Source organism: Mytilus trossulus, chromosome 4 (genome assembly GCF_036588685.1).
Source record: "Mytilus trossulus isolate FHL-02 chromosome 4, PNRI_Mtr1.1.1.hap1, whole genome shotgun sequence".
In the NCBI taxonomy this organism is placed as follows: Eukaryota; Metazoa; Mollusca; class Bivalvia; order Mytilida; family Mytilidae; genus Mytilus; species Mytilus trossulus.
The window spans coordinates 91,678,137-91,700,021 of record NC_086376.1 but is presented as its reverse complement, the minus strand read 5'-3'; the positions used below and the strand labels follow the sequence as shown (position 1 = coordinate 91,700,021).

Here is a 21,885-nt window from a genome sequence, read left to right as displayed (position 1 = left end):
CATATGTTTTTGTCTTCATGAACAACTCACTGATGCAAATTTACATGGTTTTTGCATTCATGAGTATTCTAGAAATTTTACATCACATTTGCATAAATTTTAAAACAAAAAAAGCATTACAGATATGGAGTTTATGTTGATTGAATACAGTATAATATATAAAATGGTTTAAAAAAAACACATTGCTTCATCGAAACAAAGTTCCTGCAAAGCATATAGAAAGTTTGTAATTTGTTGAACATATGAACTTGTGGTTCACCTGTACCCACGAAAGCCACGAAAAATTTGTATGCAACCAATAATAATGAATCCACAGTATTGAAATCAAAAGATAATCTAATATAAGTCCACACATTATACTGCTGGCCCTCGTAATCGTTGTTCTTTTTGAGTAGTAGCTGTTATGTGTAAATATGAGAGTCTAGATGGGAGGGGTTATCATATTTATGTCCTTTTATTGATAAGCCGTTTTTTTCTGTATTCTTTATATCTTTTGCAAATTATTTTAATATATTCTTTGTATTCTTTATTTCATTGGCCCATTTTTATTCATTTTTTTTATTTAAACCCCATCCAGACTTTAAAATATGAGTATCTTTTGAAAATATGTGATTAACATTTTTGTTCTTTAACGTAATTTATTAAGACAAACACACAACATAAATGATATTGATATGCTTTGAACACAAAAAAGATGAATATTGGTCAGTAGTAGTTAGTTAAATACTACAATATCACAAATGAAAGCAATCCAATTATTGATACTAAAAGCATGCTAGTAATATAACAGGTACAACCTTTCAAATAAATAATACACTATAAATTGTCTCCCTTTAAATTTTCACATATTTTAGAGATAAATAAATAAACATTTTAACAGTATACATGGTAAACAGATTGAACTTGTTTTTACATTACTAAAGTAATAATTTACAAAAAATCCAATGCATATTTTTGAAGAGAACATAGATTATTCTCCATATGATATCATCAGATTAACAAAAAATAAAAATAAATATGGAATTCTGCTTATTTTTTATCATTTACTATTTGTTGAATGATCAGTATCTTTCAAAGGATTTATTTCATATGGGATTGATGTTTGATTGCCATTTAATAAACACATAAAAACAAATAAGAAAACAAGAAGTTGATGACTTTAAGTAAAAATATAAACATGATTTTAAACAGTATATTATTTGAAATAAATTATAACTGACTAGAACTACACTTAATTTATAAGGAATGCAAATAAAAGCATGAAATTGCATAGCTTTTGCATAAATATCCAAATGTGAATATTAAGAACAATATGATTTGCATGATTTTATTTATGTACCTGAGACATGTTAAGTGATGTACACTATTAAACATGAAAGGTATATGAAAATACACTTGTTTAGAACCATGGAATTCTCAAGCAAAGAGAATTGTGATGAGGCATAACGCCATACTTCCATTTGGCACATACTTTTTAACCATTTGATAATTATAAACTATTGACACACAGACATTTCTTGTCTTTTAAGTCATTTTGATCATACATATTAATTTGTATAGGTCAGACAATAAAATTTCTTTGTTCCATGTCTTTACTGAATTCTTAAATAAAAAATTAAGGACTCTATTTAATAAAAAAATAATAATTATTTAATGCATTTTGAATATCAATAACACAATGTTATAGTCCAAATTAACATCTTCATAACCCTTTCAGATTGTCTACAATAACTTGGTCTAAACATAGAACATCTACTCAAAAGTGATTCACTTAACACTATGGCTATGGCCATTTTTTGGAGTGTCTGATGTACTTGACTGATGGCCAAGCTTACTTGATAAATTTGCTTATATGATACAAATGCTTGAGTTAAACAAATATGGTTTTGTTATGAAGTCATGATAATACTTTTTTACTTGAATCCTTATTTTTTTCAGAGTTCTATTGTCATAAAATAATAAAAGCTGCACATCATAATGCAGTTAATATACATATAGCAAAAAATATGGCACATTGATACAATTTGCATTTAATAAGTATAACATTTATACCAATTTTACTTTTCATTTGATATCACAAATTTGCTTACATCGTTTGTTATGGGGTTTTTGTTCAATTTTGCATAACAATACTTATATATCTTTTTAATTTAAACATAGCTTAAATCTCTATCAAAAATCTAGAAATAAATACTATTTTCTTTATATGAAGATATGATTTTGAGAATCATACTTTAGATTTAAAATAAACACAAATCCTCAATGAGCCTGACTATCTTGAGATTGCATAAGTACTTTCAATCTTAGATTGATACAGACATCTGGATTTTACATAAAATTCCAGAATTTATATGGTTTATCCTCATCTTCTAACAAAAGTCATCTAGCAATGCACAAGATATTGATAATTGTCAGTGTAAGAGTACTGAGTACAAGATATCGATTGATACAATTCATAAATTGCCATTTTTTACACTAAAAAATAAATAATAATGTTTATGATGAATGATTATTAAGAAGTTTTTATCAGTAAAATGCATTGAATTAGTATTATTAAATTTAAATAATTGTAGCTTGCCTCTTAAAGCCTTATTACAAATGGGAGATAACTCTTGTAAACAAAGAACTATCATTATCAGATTGGAAGAGATAATTAATACAAAACTATAAAATTCATGGAATACAGAAAGTAATTTGATTTCAAGTTATTAAACTGAGACTTATCATGAGATCTTCGATTAAAAACAGACAATAATGGAATGATATTTGATAAATAACAATATCACAGCACCTTTTAAGTTTCGGAAGTGTAAAATGATATCTGTTAACTTGCTCATCATCCCAATAAATAATCATCTCTGTTAGTTGCATATAGACCCATATGAACACCTTGCACTATTATATCTGGTAAACTACCTACAATGAATACAAAATGATTTAGATCTAAAAGAACAACATTTCAATGTTCCGCATTGATGCACAATTTCATCAGTCCAAGGTCAATAACCAGAAATAATTTTTTGAGGGGTTCTTTAAATAGTCTTTAAAAATTAGGCAGCACTCTTCCATAACTTCACTGACATAACCGTTGATATAAATTTATATATTTCATAAAAATCGGATAATAATTGTCGGTGTAAGAGTATAACAAATTCATAAATTCAGAATATAAATCATTCATATCAATTTCAGAGCATTTCCATTGCAATTTTCCATATACACGTCAAATTTTTTTCCAAGGGGCATCACTCATGTAACTCCTTTAAAAATAGGTGTTTGACACAGATTTTTCAACTTGTCCAAGATATTGTAGAAATAAAATTTCAATGAAAATTTGATTACTTGATAAAAAAAATTTTTATGATACTGCACAACGAAAAAGATTCATAAAAACATTATAGAATTACTGCTTTAAATAATCCTTTGTATTTTTCTCTTATACTAAATTGAGTTCAACTTAATATATAAAGATTTGATAACTGTTGTTTTAAGAATCTTTATAATTTAAGCATTTAAGAATCACTACAGATAATTCTAATGAGGTTAATAATTCAGGGGAGATAATACTTGTTTTTTCCCTCTAAAGAATTGTTTTATATTTGGTCATCCAGTGGCCTTTAAAGCCAACTGTACAAAACAGGTATTGCAAAATTATGAAGGATGTATGGTGTCCTGTAATTGTTCACATCTTTGTCTTTAATGAATAGATATTTTATTGGCAATCATAACACATCTCATGTTTGTTTTCATATAGAATAAAAAAATATTTCAAAGCTATTTTATATTCCAAAATTCAATATGGAGTTGACATATCCAAGTAACTATAACTGTGGATTCATTTACCTTCGTGGGAATTAATTTCGCTGGATTGAGAAAAGGAGTAGGTTCAGTAAGACCCCTTTTTGGCCCCAAAATATAGCAGTTTTACAAAATTGTTAAAATTTATACTTTTAGTTATTTATTGGACAGTAGAATGCTTCTGCTACACAAATATGGGCTGTTTTTGACAATACGATGTACATTTATTGAGTATTAGCACCATTAAGTCATGCTAAATTACTGAAATCTTCACAATTCTAGCATTTTGGTTAAATTTTAGACGGTTTCCGTGTGAAACGAAAGTGGCCGCATTCGTGTTCATCCAAAATATTTAAATGTAAGTTGTATTTGATGATTATACATAACATATATAAAGGTTGAGGATGAACACGGATGCGTCCACTTTCATTTTTGACAAAAACCATCTTAAAAGTGACATTTTCCAGCATATTTGGTAGGTTTTGCACATTTGAGCTTGAATCGGAGCGTTTTTAATGAATAAATTAGATTAAATCTTTCACATAAATTAATAGAATCAAATAAAATAGACACTTGAGTGTTTAAAAAGTGGTCAACATCTTTCGTCAGATGAACCTGAAATTTGGGGCCAAAATCGGTCCTTACCCGACCTACTCCTTTGCATTTTCTTGGACATTTGATTTCACGGTTTTGCAAAGTCTGCATACAAGCTTTAAGAAAACTTGTTATTGATTAAACATTTAAATTCCTAGTTCAACAGTTACTGTACCAAATTTGGTATTCCACGAATATTAATGAATCCACAGTATTAGACCACTTACTTCTGTTATTCTCCTGTAAAAAGGCATCAGCTGTAAAACTTAATAAAGGATGATGGGAAGGTATGTTCTCAATGTTCTGTTCAAATGATCTACAAATATCATAAACAGGAATAAGATATAAAGAACAAAACAATTGGTTGGGAATTGATGGAGATACTTGACACATCAATAATATAGCAAGTATAAACAAGAATGTGTCCAAAGTACACGAATGCCCCACTCGCACTATCATTTTCCATGTTCAATGGACCATGAAATTGGATAAAAAATATAATAAGGCATTAAAATTAGAAAGATAACATCATAAGGAACATGTGTTTTAAGTTTCAAGTTGATTGGACTTCAACTTCATCAAAAACTACCTTGACCAAAAACTTTAACCTGAAACATGCACTTTCATTTTCTATGTTCAGTGGACCGTGAAATTGGGGTCAAAAGTTTAATTTGGTTAAAAAATTAGAAAGATCATATCATAAGGAACATGTGTACTAAGTTTCAAGTTGATTGGACTTCAACTTCATCAAAAACTACCTTGACCAAAAACTTAAACCTGAAGCGGGACAGACGGACGAATGGACGGACAAACAAACAGACAGACAAACGAACGGACGCACAGACCAGAAAACATAATGCCCCTCTATTATTGTAGGTGGGGCATAAAAAAACATATGGAGAATGTGTTCATAGGAAACAGATGATTTCCCTGCTTGCATATAACTTTAGAAAGGGACATAACTCTAGAAAGTTAAAAGTGATGCCACCAAAATTTGCACTTAATCTGTTTTTTGTGGTAATGAGCATTTTGTATGAGTTTCATAACAATTGGTAGAGGCAAAAGTAAGTCACAGAACAGACACGAAAAAAATCAACAATCTTTCCATTTGTAAAGGAGCATATTTCTAGAACATTAAAAGTATAGCCACCAAAAAGGACTTTATAGGGATGAAATAGTGTGGATTGACACAACAATACATTAAACATTTTTTTTTAAATTGTTTCAAAATTTCTATTTGGGAGCCTTCATGGGGGAAATCCCCTGAAAAAAGTGACAGTTGGCAGGTATGCAATGATTTAGAATTTATTTTGACTGAGAGTTGACCAGTTAAAAGGCTTTACAGTCAGAAGTTCTACCATAGATTTTTAAAAGTTAACTTTTTAATTGAATTTCAGATATTATTCACACTCTTAAAGTTATGTTGTGTTGTAATTAGAAACAACTCTAACAGACTCATGCTAAGTAATCTTTAAATCCAGAATAACTTCTATCACTTCATACACATAATAGGGTCATGTTGTTTTGTTTTTTAGAATCTAACAACATAGACAAAGAGCAAAACAAAATAAAGAATAGAGAAAACCCTCATGTGTTTCTTACTTACTCTTCATTTTGACAAAACCCTCATGTGTTTCTCACTTAATCTTCACTTTGACAAAACCCTCATGTGTTTCTTACTTACTCTTCACTTTGAAAAAACCCTCATGTGTTTCTTACTTACTCTTCACTTTGACAAAACCCTCATGTGTTTCTTACTTACTCTTCACTTTGACAAAACCCTCATGTGTTTCTTACTTACTCTTCACTTTGACAATCTGGTAATGATATCTCCAAAAAGTTTAACATCGACTTTGATAACCTGTCACCCTGCAAAACTCCCTGTAAGACAAAAATATTTTTTTCTAAGTTCTTAGAGAAGATTCTTGGCATTTATGTAATAACATAGAATCAAAATAAATGATAAACCTATCTTATAGTATATTTTCCAAATAAATAAATTTTTATAGGTCGTTCTTATGTTGTACTGTTATACCACTGTCCAAGGTTAGGGGGAGGGTTGGGATCCCACTAACATGTTTAGGTAGCAATAAACAGTTAGGAAAAAATATCAAAATGTGCCCTCATAAATTTTACCATCCCCTTTTCATTGCTGTCTTGCAATATCAAGCTTATTGTTTGTGTCATATATGTGCATATGTATGGAATCAGAATCTTCCATAGATTTTATATTCAGTATATAAAATGGTAAAATATAGTTTCTCTTGGGTGTGTCCATGGCAACAAACTACATTCATTTGCAATGAAATATTGCAAAAAGGGGGGAAAAGATGTCACATATTTCCCCAAAATTTGGCTCAAAGTAGAATTTCAATCGCCTGAAGTAATAACTTTTCTGAAGCTGTTTACATATATCTTTCAGTTAATCCAATGAAAATCATATGTCTTTCGTCTCATCCTTTTGTAAAATTGCGTCAAAAACTTCGTGTAGAAAAAAAGTGTTTGTAAACAATACATTAATTTCTGGACCAATGACGGCTGTAGCTATTAAATTCAAAGAGTCAAACAGAAAACAGCCCATAAAACATGTTAAAAATAATTTTGAGGTTCTTATAAACCATCTTTGAAGGCTAAATTAGTGCTCAGCTGTCTAAAAATTAATTTTATTACACAATAACTTTCATATTTGAAAAATCCACCGGGGCCAAAATGCGAAACTTAACTCCTTACTGTGTATTGCTACCTTAACCCCGCCACATTATTTATGTATGTACCTGTCCCAAGTCAGGAGCCTGTAATTCAGTGGTTGTTGTTTGTTAATGTGTTACATATTTGTTTTTCATTCATTTTTTATGTAAATAAGGCCGTTAGTTTTCTCGTTTGAATTGTTTTACATTGTCATATCTGGGCCTTTTATAGCTGACTATGCGGTATGGGTTTTGCTCATTGATGAAGGCCGTACGGTGACCTATAGTTGTTTATGTCTGTGTCATTTTGGTCTCTTGTGGACAGTTGTGTCATTGGCAATCATACCACATCTTCTTTTTTATAAATGATGTATAAAAAGTTTGTTTTTTTTGTAAATGGAGGTATCTTTTGTATTGAGCATAGTTAAAATAAATGAGTATTTCATATTTAAACTATATATTGCTCAGTCTTGAAATAAGTTTAATTTTGCATACAATGAATGAAGTAAAATGTACACCATTGATGTGAAATGTGGTTACTAAGCATGACTTCCAAAACTGTCATATATTCCAAACTTTTTAAAAATGTCTGGATATTGTCCGTTTGGGAAAGGCATGAAATGAACATCTACTTTTTGTTTTCAAGGCTTTGTTATTAAGGTATACTGTATAGTGTAATAGATTTTATATATTAAAAAATTAGGTTAAACACCTGTATGGTTAATTTTTTCATGGCTGTATTGAGTGAATATAAACAGTAATACCTGTACATAAGTTTGTAAACCAAGTCTCCTTTGTTCCAACACCTTAGAATTCCATTTCATGACCTTTTTAGGAGGAAACTCTGGTATTCTCATTCCTGGTATCTTTTTCACCTGAAATTAAATACAAATATATATATATACATTTCCTAATTTTGGGCTATTGGTGAGCTTTTATAATTTTATGATTTTTTTTAAGTATAGTATGAATTGTAATAAAAACTTTTAAACTTTGACAGTCTTAGAGATTCTAAATCTTCCTTACCAATATCTTAAAGTTATATGAGTCAGTCAATATTTTTCCAATGGTTACATATATGTTAATAAATTAGTTGTTTCATAATTTTTCATTTATTATATTGGGGCTGCCTGGGTCATGTCAGTCTAGATTTCAAGGTTGAACAATTTCAACATTAAACACTGCTTGAATCAATTAATATCTTTTATTATAAATGACAGTGTCTGCTATCAAACTCTGATGCACAATCAGTGATTTTGTTTTTGTTCTCAAATTGTGCCTGTGTTGTTTTTAGTTATCTCCCTTATGTCATTAAAATTGACTTCATAGTTCATAAATTGGTTTTTTTCTCTTCCTTTCTATAATTCTAATCCAAGTTTATAATCATGTTAAAGTCTAAACAAACACCTTATCTAGCTAGTCTAGTACAATTTGGGTAAAACATGTAAATTATTTACCATAACAAATTATTTCATGTCAATATCAGCCTAAAACTAAACTAGACAAGTGACTATGCGGTATGGGCTTTGCTTATTGTTGAAGGATGTACTGTGACCTATAGTTGTTAATTTCTGTGCCATTTTGATCTCTACTAAAGAGTTGTCTCAATGGCAATCATACCACATGTTCTTTTTTATACTGACTGGATGAGTTTCAAGGCTTTAACATGTTAACATGATTTTTGTTGCTTTTATTTCAATTCTGTGTTTTAAATGCCTTGAAGAAATCTATTCCATCAATTTTCAATCATCATAAGTACTTCTATTGCATGTTTGAAGACGGGTAATCTTAATTTGACCTCCTTCCTTAATTTGTGTCACACAATCTAGTGGATTACAAACTTATTCAATCATACCTGTTTATGCACTGCTTCAAATTCAGAATAACGCTTTTCAATATGTGTCATCTTTCCAGAACTGCAGTCCAATACTTCAAGACAGAAAACCTATACAGATAAAATTGATAAATAAGTACAATTAGATTTTAACGAGAGAAATTTATGTATTACTGAAAAATTATTACACCAGGGTTTTCGATATCACAAACTAGTCAAAACATTTACTAAATTTTATCATCGGTATAAAGACATCATACGTAAATATAGCTCAACATGCAGACTTTTTATACGTTCAGGTATTTCACATCCAATTTTTTATGGAAATATTCTTTATAAAGCACAAAGGTGTCAGTATTCACCTCAGAAACTTACAAAACCTTTAAATAGACTGATTAAGAAGGGATATAATTACGATACTGTTGTCAAGTCATTAAAGATTGCATATTTTGGCGTTAATATTGAGTCACTGATAAGGTCTTTGCGTCGGAACTAAAGACATTTATTCTAAAAACAGTTGTTGGCATGACACAGGTTATGTTCTTCTCGTATATGTTATGATGGCATGATACTAAACCCCTAACAGGAAGGATTGTGCCTGATGTTCATATGATGAAATCATAATCTTTCAGTCAGTTTAATTGAAGTCTAGAGCTGGCATGTCAGTTAACTGCTAGTAGTCTGTTGTTATTTATGTATTATTGTCATTTTGTTTATTTTCTTTGGTTACATCTTCTGACATCAGACTCAGACTTCTCTTGAACTGAATTTTAATGTGCGTATTGTTATGCGTTTATTTTTCTACATTGGTTAGAGGTATAGGGGAGGGTTGAGATTTCACAAACATGTTTAACCCCGCCGCATTTTTGCGCCTGTCCCAAGTCAGGAGCCTCTGGCCTTTGTTAGTCTTGTATTAATTTTAGTTTCTTGTGTACAATTTGGATATTAGTATGGCGTTCATTATCACTTAACTAGTATATATTTGTTTAGGGGCCAACTGAAGGACGCCTCTGGGTGCAGGAATTTCTCGCTACATTGAAGACCTGTTGGTGACCTTCTGCTGTCGGTTTTTTTATTTGGTCGGGTTGTTGTCTCTTTGACCCATTCCCCATTTCCATTCTCAATTTTACAATAACATTATCATAATACAAATATTCCAAGGAGACAGATTATTAATATCATCACTTGCTACTTATTTTTTTTATTCCTATTTGTCATTACTTGAATTTATATTAAGTAATTATAAGATGTTCTTAATACATAATAAAATATTACATTTGAAAGCTGTTATAACCATGATTACTGCTTTAACATTGTGTGTTTTTATCATATAACAGCCTTGCCTATTAAGGGATTAATTTACCAGACGTTGGTTCCCTGTTGTTAGTAATACAGACATATTGTTTTTACACTAAATGTTTCTGATATCTATATAATAAAGTTATCATCATTATCATGTATTTTTTACCTTAGACTTGCTGAATTTTGTGAATATAGTGAATGTGTTAAATATGAAACAAAATATACCAGATGCAATTATTGCATCTGGTATATTTTGTTTCATATTTATCCTTTATTAAATTCATGTTTGATTTTTGTTATGTATGTGAATTATTATTTCACTTGCACATGTACCAGTGTACCATGCTTACATGTGTTAATGACAGAATATTCAGAAAAAGACAATGAAACATGTCTGAAAGACAGCAACACAGTCTAACTAAAATCAGCCCCAACTTTTGATCTTCTAACAGTGCATGCCTTTTAGTCAGAAATGCACTGATAGACATGCATCTTTATTGAATATATCATTGTCTATCATATATATATAGTTGTAGGTTGTGATATTTACAGATATATATACAGTACACCCAGCACAAGTTGTTTTTAAAAAAAAGAATGAGTTATGTATACATGTACTTGTTGGCCTAATTGAATCATCTACAAATATTTGGCCTATCCATCTGCCTTCAAATAGTAATTTTTAGCTAATCGTGTTTCGTCAAGATCAATAGACCACGTTCGAGTTCATCCATCACTGGAAAAAACTTTTCAATTATGAGCGCCATAGTGACGTCATTTCCCAGATAGAAAAGGTCGCCTGTATCCCTGCACTATAACCATTCATCAAGCGTCTTAGTGATCGTCATTGTGCAGAATAAACTATTAATAATAGGTGTTTTGTAGGTACTTAATCACAATTCCCCAATGATATCAGTGCTAATTGTCAATTATGAGAATTCAATTTGCCACATAATTCGTACAATATAGATCTATACTTGTCCAACCACTCGCTGAACATTGGAACGGAATTGACGACGCACCTTAATGCATGAATGATGTTCACTAAAACCAAAGTTTTTGACGGAAATTCATCGAACTCAAATGATGTCTATTGATTTTTTTTAACGTCTCAAAGAATGTGAATGTTTATCATCATCCACCAAAATTACTGTTTACATCATTTGGCAAGACTTTTAACTGTTATTCATTGTGAAGGTACCCCCATTAATACCTTCTTCCATGCAATGACCGATGTAGGGGACTAGGGGTTGTAAGATATTACTAACGAAGACGACTAATGCACGGGTTATAAAATACCACTAACGAAGACAACAAAATCAGGATCAGGACTTCTATACATAAATCAGTTTAAATGCTATGACATACAAGGGACTTTCTTCACTTACTTTGTATAGAATGTCCCTGGTCATACATGAACATGATGTGTCATATTTTTCAATTATGGGCCAATCCCCTAAAAAAATGGCTAGTTTCAGTTTGCCTACTTGTTTAAGTTGTTATTTATAGAATATAAATGACATGAAATGATATAAATTGTAAGAGAAAGTTAAAGACCGTGTAAGTGTTCTGTCCATCTTCTACTTTTTTGTGATTGGGTATTGCAACTCGAATCATTTTGTGCAACTGCAAAACATACTGCAATCCACCCAGATAAATGACTGTTTTTAACGTGTCCGGACTTTACAATCGCCTTAAACCGGAAGTGCTTGTTTCTGAAACTTTCCAAAAAATATTTATCTAATCGTCCAAAAATGTAAATACAGGAAGGGAAATCCACCTTTTAAATGAACTTTTCAATTAAGAAGTAAATAATGGAAGTCCAGAATATGGCTAAGGCTGATTACAATATTGAAAGAGACGAAGTCACAATTCTGAGTAAACATAGCTTCTGTGGTACAGGAAAGAGGATTGTTGGTGCTATTTCAGTATTGTTTATACAGTCAGACAACAACTATTCTGCTGGTAAACAACAATATGATAACTTACAAACTTTCTTCTGAAAAGAACACAAAATTATATAGATATATATAAGAAGATGGGGTATTAGGGGGTCTCATTGGGGGTTTCTGATCCCGGATCCTGCTTACACTATGTAAGTAAGCAATTCTCATTTGTTTTGTCATTTTCCAGGTTCAGCTAGACCTCATTTCCCGTGTTCACAACACAATATGACTTTCCCGTGTCACTCTTACCAAAAATCGGCAATCCGGCGTCACGCTTAGACCCCAATGAGACAACTCTCCATCCAAGTAACAATTTATAAAACTATACTATTATAGGTCAAGGTATGCCCTTCAACACCGAGCTTTGGCTCACATCAAACAGCAAGCTATGAATGACCCCAAAAATTACATAGTGTAAAACCATTCAAACAGGAAAACCAGTTGACACTGCCACCAGTCTAATCTATAGAGTGGGATGCTCATTTTCGCCATATCTTTCCATGTTTTCTTCAGTTTATGTTCAGGTCTTTATGTTTTTGAAGTATACTGATATTTCTATATGAAGATAACTTCAAATGCAAAATATTCTTAGCTTGAAAACGTGTTTGTTTTGAGTAAAATCATCTGAAAAATTGGCTTAAAGGGTGTTTGAAATTTCCTAATTTTTTGTCAATGGGGGACACATATTCGCCGTTTTTACATATCTATTTAAAACCAAAAACTGAAGCTTTAAACAATATTTATCAAATAAATTTCATTATAGAGGAACAGCAGACATTTGAAAGGTGTAAAAAACTAAAATTTAGGGCAATCAGTCAAAGAATTACTAAGGAATGCTGCTTTGAAATCGTTTTTGTCATTCAGGAAATTGGCTGAAAATCGTTGTGCATTTTTCGGTCCTTTGCCGTAAGAGCCGAAATTTAGTCTCATTTTCTAAAATAATCATATTTGTTTTAAAAATATAATGTAACGGCATATTTCTTCCAATATAACCATCCTTCATTTGTCCTTTGAAGTTTTTACACCTCAAAATCATAAAACAGCAAAATTATGTCCACGGCGAAAATGAGCGCCCCACTCTACATTTTTGTATAAACACCAAAAAATTAGAAACACTTATGAACCACATAAACAGACGACAACCACTGAACATCATATTCCTGACTTAGGACAGGTGCAAACAATTTCAGCAAGATTAAACATTTTAATGGTACCAAACCTTCTCCCAATTCTGAAAAAAATAGTATAAAATCACAGCATACATGTAGTAAATAACAAAGGTAATAAAAAAAAGAAATGATAAAAGTAAAAGTATAAAACCACTGTGAAATGTTGAACAATTTTAGAAAAACATCAACTAGAATCCTTGTAAAAATGTAGTTTACACCCCGATTCCTATTGATGATTGAATTTGAGACCTGTTTATTTTTGCCCTGCAGATTTTTTAAGTTTAAGTCTTAAGTTTAATATATAGTGCCTAGAAAATCAACCTAATGATATGAGGGTAGATTTGATTCATATACAAATGTGTTTATATAAATCAACATAACATCAAAATTGCAAAATGAATAACAGAATTAAAATGTATATTATTTCTATGATTCAATCATTTTAATAAATGTAGGTTAGGGTTGTCATGGTAATCTTCTTGGAATATGTTGTATATAAATATGCATACATTTTAAGGGAGCAAATAAGATGGTAAATTATAACCTTATACTTTTGTAAAAAAAAAAATCTGTATTGTGTTATTGTATATATATATCATAAAATTGAGAATGGAAATGGGGAATGTGTCAAAGAGACAACAACCCGACCAAAATAAAAAAACACAACAGCAGAAGGTCACCAATGTATATGATATATAATATTGAAATAATGAATCAAATGAAGAGACAAAAACATATATAGTTTTATACATGTACAATTTAAAAACACTGTACCGTCTGGTTTGTCTTTTTCTAAAATTAACTGAAATAAATTCTTACAAACAATTTCTTTGTGATAATTAATATACGTTAGATTGTCTACTTTCGGACTTTTAAAACCTGTTAAATGTTTTTTTTCATTTCTGATTATTTGCTTGTCATGTATATGAATGGTAATCTTTACAGAATCATCATCTGATGTAATAAGAAGCAATTTACCATGTTTACTACTGAAAGAAATTTGATCAATTAAAATTGAAAATGAAAATGGGGAATGTGTCAAAGAGACAACAACCCGACCATAGAAAAAACAACAGCAGTAGGTCAGGAACAGGTCTTCAATGTAGGGAGAAATTCCCTCACCCAGAGGCGTCCTTCAGCTGGCACCTAAACAAATATATACTAGTTCAGTGATAATGAACACTATACTAATTTCCAAATTGTACACAAGAATCTTAAATTAAAATAATACAAGACTAAGTTACTAAAAAAGGCCAGAGACTCCTGACTTTGGACAGGCGCAAAAATGCGACAGGGTTAAACATATTTACTAGATCTCAACCCTCCCCTATACCTCTAGCCAATGTAGAAAAGTAAACACATAACAATACCCACATTAAAATTCAGTTCAAGTTTTAATTCGATTCTGAATCAATGTTTTATTTAAGTCTTATCCTTCATTCTTCAAGTTTTTATCTTTATTTTCAGTTGAAACCTATAACAGTGATGAAGCACCAGAAAACAAATTTCAACTTGAGATTCCTGCCTCCTTATCCATAATCAACCTACCTCATTTTAATGACTCTGTTTTACATAGATCTCACCTAACAGATAAATCCATCGGAAATATTGTCACAAAGAAGTTTATAAGCAATTTAAATTCTTCAGCTGAAGAAAAAGCTGAGGAAGAAAAACATAGTGACACTGAATCTGCATCAGACAAAAATTTAACAGATAAACAATGTGAAGATGTGTCTAGTGTTTCTGTGCTGTTACAGTCACAAAATCTAGATGAAAAAGAAAATGAAAAGACTAATAGGCATTTGGAGGAAAAAACAAACAGTCCTAAAACAGAATGTACAAAAGTTTTAATTGATGCATCAACAAACACTGATATACCAATTGAAAATGGTTTACCCCAAGAAGATAAAGATTTAAAGATGTCTGTTGATACATCAACAAATGAATCAATTGACGCATCAACAAACACTGATTTACCAGTTGAAAGTGCTTTACACCAGGAGGATAAAGAATTGAAAACATTTGTGGATGCAGCTACAAATGTATCACTTGATGTAGAAATGGACAGTGGTATACAAATGGAAAGTGCTTTACACCAGGAGGCTAAAGAATTAAAGACATTTGTGGATGCAGCTACAAATGTATCACTTGATGTAGAAATGGACAGTGGTATACCATTGAAACGGAAGAGGACAGCAAGCAGTGAATCAAAAGAAACCATTGATCTTAGTGAACCTGAAAGTGCCAGTATGTTTATTATAACTGAAAATAAATCTTCTAGTGAGGAAGATTCTGAGTCGCAGGATTCAGTTGAACTTGAAAAAACTAATTCTGATACCTTAAAAGATAAATCAAATACAGAATTATCTGAACAAAGAGAAACGGAAGTAACTCAAGTCTCCCCAATAAGTGAAGATGTAATTGCTGTTCACGAGACCAGCAGCATGGATACCAATTGTACAAGCAAAGATATTGACTTAGATAATGAAGAATTTAAGAACTCTACAAATGTGAGTGTTGTTGATTTATCCAATATTCCTGTGTCTTACGCTAACTTACCATCAGAGCAAGTGATTGGTAGTAATAATATTCCTGTGTCTTACGCTAACTTACCATCAGAACAAGTGATTGGTAGTAATAACGAACATGGGGAATCAGTTCATAGAGCTAGTGCTAATACTTTCAGCCCTGAAAATTTCACTGGAAAAACCAATGAAGTGCAAAGATTGCCTCAGTCATCAATTTTAGGAAACCAACGTCCCAAATTTATGAGATCGTCATCACTGTCAAAGGGATCAAACAGAGCTACGATTGAAAAATGTAAAATATGTAAGAGATCGGTTTCATCATTAGCTGACATGTTTCATCATAGTAAGATACACAATATTGGTATAAAATGTTGTGTATGTGGAATGAAGGCTTTCGACTGGGGTGTGATGAAACACCACTATACTTGGCATCTTCAGAGGAACGCGTTTAGATGTCCTCAGTGTCCAACTACATTTGGTAATAGAGAATTGCTTGCCGCACACATCAAAACACATAGTACAGCAAAAAGTTTGGTACATATGAAAAAACCCAAACTTCACCCTCCAGCTTCAAAATTTGTTCTTCCTAAGTCTGAACATAGCAATTTACCAAACCTAAGTGCAATAAATAGACAAGATTCAAAGCCAAACATCTCACCGTTCAGTAACAATAAAGGTGGAAGTTCTCATGGAAGACGGAAATTTACTCCTTTTAGACAGCAAACTCCAGAACATATCTTTCAGACTGATCAGAATCAAAGATGTTCACCAAGTAATCAGCTTGCTGGGTCACAAAGTGGTACAAACATGATAAATGTAAATCATATATTGAATTATTCTTGTGGTTGTTGTGAAGAGAAGTTTGTCAATGTTGAGAAATTAAAAAGACATGTGCTAATGTATCACTCTGAACAAACCATGTCTGATTCAAGTTATACACAAGACTCACAATCAAGTAGCTCTTTTAATATCAGCAGAGCATCTACCTCAAATATAAACTTTGCTAATAATGAAAATTCTTCATCGGCCATACCATATCCACCGGAAAATTCTGGAATGCTGCAAATTAAAGTAGAAGAGCCTGAAATAATTGACATAGAGCAACTAGGCAAGTTCACAGAAAACTTGGAAAATTCTAGATCTAATACAGGCTCGGATCACTTTACTCAATTCGATAATCAAACAGCAGAACAACTGCAACAAGAGGTAATGCAGTCCTTTATAGAGATATCTAACCTGGATCAGTCTCAAACACCGGGACGTCAAAGAAAATCTGCATGTCGTCTTGCAAATGTTGTACCAGTTTGCCGTATTTGTGGCATTTATTTGAATTCTTGGAATGAAATTTTGGAACATAGATTTGCTCACCCAGATGAAGTAGGTCAGCAGCTGGCATGTACAGTATGCTCATCTGTGCTAAGTACTCGAGACAGTCTTAAACGTCATGCTATAAACCATATGGGTATCCGACATCAATGCCAATTTTGTAATAATGAATATAGCAGAAAAGACAGTCTATTAAACCACATGAGAAGTGCTCATGGTTATTCTAATAATTGAAAATGAATGCTTTTACAAAATTTCAAATCATGTTTTATGCATGTACTTTATGTACTGGTCATTTATTTTTCATTTTTTAAGCAGAACCAAAAAATAGAAGAGGCCACTGCCCTTTATTCTCATTGCAATGTAATTTATTGTTAAATGTCAAGTTTGTGTGATATGTAATATCTTATTTAGCATGTTTAGTTGATTTAAGAGTGTACTAAAAAATAGAGATCCTTTTTCATCATGTTCATCATTATATTTTGTGTTGTCACATTTTTATCTATCCTAATTTTTTCTAGGTAACGGGTAGTAGGAGGGTATGTCATCCCAAATTCATGAAAAGAAACTCTGAATTCCAAAATTTGAGAAAAAAAGACCTTCTTTACTGTGTCTTGAAATAAGTAATTAATTCTACAGTCCCAATTCCTGTAAATCCTGATTCCCACACGAATGAAGGCCTAATCCTGACATTCTGGACCTCTTTTTCATGGTTTATTATGGTTAAGCACTTTGATCTTGATCAAACATTTTTTTTTAAATTTGATCCACCTTTGAAATTTCAAACTCCTACACCAATTAACAGATCTAATCTAACTTTCAAATGCATATGGCTGTTCGTTCACAGAAAATTATATTATATATAAACCCTTGGAGAACCTCCTCTTTTAATGGAATTTACTCTCATTTTTAGTGTTTCCCTGATTTAATGGCATCATGTCTTTCATTCATAATCTATTTGTTAACACTGGATAGAATATTGGAATTCCCATTAAAAAAAAAGGAATTTAATAACTCCAAAAATGATAGAATGACAGGCAATATATATATATTCAATAAAAGAGTCTTTAAATATTTATATTTCCATTGTTTTACACATAAACATGATAAAAGCTTGTCAGACAGTGTTTTTAGATTTTGTACTGTTATGTCACAATTACATTTATAATCAGTTGCATCCAAGTTTTTTTTGGACTTTTTTAACCTTGTAACATGAAAATGACATGTATATCTAAATTAAAAGGGTGCATATATGCATCTTGTATTTAGAGTTCAAAAGTATGCACTTACATCTTACAGTAACTTACAAAGTAATGAAAATCAAAAGATCTAGACTTTACTTAATTCATGAGTTTTAATATTTTATTAGCAGTTGACATATATGTACATTTTACTTTGAACATGTTGAACAGGCATGTTGCTTTTTTTATTTTTGATATTATTTTGAAGCTTTGATCTAAACTCAACTGCTCATATTTTGTATTTAAACAGCACTGTTAGCTTTATTTGTTTGTTTATTACATGTAACAGTCTGCGTATTTGAGTTTTAAAATGAACAAAATCATTAAAACAGGTTTGAATATTTAACAGGCTTTTAAAACTGTTACTAAAAAATAAAATAAATGATCAGATAATACCAAAATAAAATGTATGATCTAATTTGTATAAATACCAAACATGAAAATTAGTTTTAGAAATGATACATTGGTTAAAGTGTGTAGCCTCTGATTTTATGCGAGTGTTGTACAATTGAAAGGTTTAGCTAGCTACAAAACCAAGTTTCAATAATCCACCATTTTCTACATAAGGAAAAATGTATGTGTTTGAGCGTTTGCTTTTGCTACTTGATGAGCGACTTTTCCTTGCAACTCTGATCCATCTAAATGTTTTGGTAAAAATCAGCACAAATTCCACAGACTTTTTGGCAAGTTAAGTTTTTCAAAACCTTTTATTTGATATACAAGTATAGACTTTTGTGATTCCTCACAGTCAAGTTGTAATTTATTTAGTAGTTTAATTTTTGTAAAGCCTTAGCTTCTCTTTAACCATACAGAATTAAACGCTTTCACAAACCATTGTCAGATTCTATGGTGGAAGCTAGGTTAAGATTTTGTTGGTTATAACACCCTCTCCTTTATCTTTGGGATTTGTATTTTAAAAAAAAAAAAATTTAATAAAAAGCTCAAATTAGGCTGTAACCTTCCTTTTGTCCTTTTGTTTCAAGTGGAATCCCTTAATTAGTAACCCCCCCCCCCCCCCCCCAAATAAAAAAAGTTTGTACCCACATATTTTTGTATATCAAGATAGCTTCTTATTTCAAGGGTAGTTTATATAAGAAAATTCATATTTTGATCAGATGGACAGCAAAATTTTCTCATGTCGAATGATAATTGTGATTTTGTTTTTGCTGAACTATATTAATTAGGAAGATTTCAAGTTGTTTTATTAAAATGAAGTGCTGGCATTGCATTAAATGTTATAATCTGAATACAAACTTTTTTGTGTATCAATTCTATTCATATATTATTTATATATATGAGGTTGTTCTCTTATTTAAAATCTATTTATAATATAAAAGTTGTATATTTAGAATTAAGCATGTATTTATAGTGTGTGCAAGTTAGTTATTTATCTTCAGATGCAATGTAAACTTATGTTTAGAGTTGTGAACCCTATTCAATATTTCTAAGTTTTTGAAGATATTTTTTTGTATGGTTGTGTTTGCATCCTGTATAACATGTGTTTTTCCTTCCAGTCCATCAAAGGTAAAAATGGTATTAATTTCATATCTCAAAAACAAAACCCATAGGTCATTGTCCAGATTTCCAACTAAAATCACTGTCTTAATAAGAGTATTTGCAAAATGATGTTTTACATTTTGGTATTAAGCTCACTATTATGGTATATATTTTGCTCAGTTCAAGGTCGTATAATTAGTTTTTATGTCTTTTTACTTTGGCCTTTGGTGAATAGTTGTCTTATTAGCAACCATATCAATTTTTTTTATGCAATTTTTTGGACCCAAGTGAAGCTAAAGTTTTGTGAATAAGTCTTAAATTGACCTCCTTTTAAAAATGTACAGAGGCGGATTTAGGGGGGGGGGGCAGGGGGCCCGGCCCCCCCTTTTTTGGAAAAAATTTGGTTGCTTATATAGGGAATCACTGAAGTGTTACTGGAGCAGGCCCCCTCTTAGGTTAGTCACTAATCCCCCACTAATGAAAATTTCTGGATCCGCCACGTATGTAAGACTTGCTCTCTTGACTCTTCTAGATAATAGATATCTTCAAGGAAAGAAAGGTGTTTTATATTTTTATAGTCTTGTTTAATATGGTGTGGATAATTGCAGTAAAATGTAGATTCTGTACTTTTGCAACTTACTTGGATGGTTTTATCATTTTATATGATATCAATTTGTCAAACTGAATGAAAATTATTAGGATTCACATCTTTTCAGATTTGTAAAACAATTAAAATGCCCTATTAAGCTGGTGGAATTGTTGAGTTTAACATTATTAAAAAATAAGCTGAAAGGACTTTGGGAGCTACGATTTGTTTTTAAGGGGGGTCCTGGGACTAGGATGAAATTTGAAAAAAAAATGGCATGACAGGAGCTTTGAGTGTAAAAAAGGCAGGATGAGACACTTTGCCCCCCCCCCCCCCCAAAAAAAAGAAAGGCAGAATGACAATTTATGTAAAAAATAAAATTAATAAAAAAAAGACAGGAATGCATAGAGTGAAAAATTTAAAGGCAGGACAGCAGAGTAAACAGCTAAAAAAAAAAGGCAGAACAAAATTTTTCATCCTAGAACCCCCCCCCCCCCCCCCCCCCCCCACGCTCCCAAAAAAAAATCACATGGTAGCTCACTTGTGTGAATTTACTGTATTGAAAGAGATGATACACCAATATTTTGAAAAAAATAGGTTTTTTATCCAAAAAGAACTTGAGATCCGGGACTCTTTTGTATTTTGATTTCTATATGTATGGCATCCATCACATTATATTTTTTAAAGTATAAATGTTTAGAATAGTAAATTTCATTTGTAAATCATGTTTGTATGATGAAAGTAAGTTATCATTATATTTTATAGAATGAATCAAATCCATGAAGAAAGCTTTTACAATTGTAGAATCATAACTGCAGGTCAGAAGGTGCCAAATGTATCCTTTCTTGTTTTTTAAAGTATAAACATTATATGTACTATATGCTGTGTTTAGTTTAATGTTTCTGCCAAAATTTCCAGTAAGTTTGATTAAGCCTTGTTTCGCTAATCATTTGCAAAGATATAAGGAAAAATATCAACAAAAAGATGCAGACCAAGTGTTGTTACTTTGTTGCCGATCCATCATCCAAGATGGCCACCAGAGGTGGACTTATAGTTTAACATAGTACCCTATGGGAAATACATACACATGTCTTTTTTTAGAGTACCACTGATTGAAATGAAACAAAACCTAGCATGAATGTTCCTTATGAGATGATGACCAAGTGATGATACTTTGTTGCCAATCCTTCATCCAAGATGGCCGCCAGCAGGGGACTCTGTTTAACACAGTACCCCATGGGAAATACATACAAATGTCTTTTTTTATAGAACCACTGATTGGAATGAAACTAAAAAAAGGCATGAATGATCCTTATGAGTTGCTGACCTAGTGTTGTTACTTTGTAGCTGATCCATTATCCAAGATGGCCACCAGAG

The 21,885-nt window shown here is 31.3% G+C and overlaps 2 protein-coding genes across 2 annotated transcripts; one reads left to right on the top strand and one right to left on the bottom strand.

Moving 5' to 3' along the window:
- Positions 1–211: 211 nt before the first annotated feature.
- LOC134716299 (sorting nexin-24-like) lies at positions 212–11,920 on the bottom strand. Its single transcript, XM_063579196.1, has 6 exons — positions 11,773–11,920; positions 8,935–9,024; positions 7,844–7,954; positions 6,194–6,273; positions 4,620–4,708; positions 212–2,916 (listed from the first exon to the last, which is right to left on the bottom strand). Exons 1-6 carry the CDS (start codon positions 11,830–11,832, stop codon positions 2,837–2,839), a joined length of 510 nt encoding a protein of 169 aa, XP_063435266.1. The 5' UTR covers positions 11,833–11,920; the 3' UTR covers positions 212–2,836.
- LOC134716298 (uncharacterized) lies at positions 11,901–21,011 on the top strand. Its single transcript, XM_063579195.1, has 2 exons — positions 11,901–12,180; positions 14,798–21,011. Exons 1-2 carry the CDS (start codon positions 12,030–12,032, stop codon positions 17,416–17,418), a joined length of 2,772 nt encoding a protein of 923 aa, XP_063435265.1. The 5' UTR covers positions 11,901–12,029; the 3' UTR covers positions 17,419–21,011.
- The last annotated feature ends 874 nt before the right edge of the window (positions 21,012–21,885 follow it).

Excerpts from the sequence above, each read along its gene's own strand:
- LOC134716299 (XM_063579196.1), bottom strand. The coding sequence starts at position 11,832 with ATGATTCGAGTTGCAATACCCAATCACAAAAAAGTAGAAGATGGACAG. Across the intron at positions 7,955-8,934 it reads TTGAAGCAGTGCATAAACAG|GTGAAAAAGATACCAGGAAT; the intron begins GTATGATTGAAT and ends ATTTAATTTCAG. Across the intron at positions 2,917-4,619 it reads TTTACAGGAGAATAACAGAA|GTAGTTTACCAGATATAATA; the intron begins GTAAGTGGTCTA and ends TATTCATTGTAG.
- LOC134716298 (XM_063579195.1), top strand. The coding sequence starts at position 12,030 with ATGGAAGTCCAGAATATGGCTAAGGCTGATTACAATATTGAAAGAGAC. Across the intron at positions 12,181-14,797 it reads AGACAACAACTATTCTGCTG|TTGAAACCTATAACAGTGAT; the intron begins GTAAACAACAAT and ends CTTTATTTTCAG.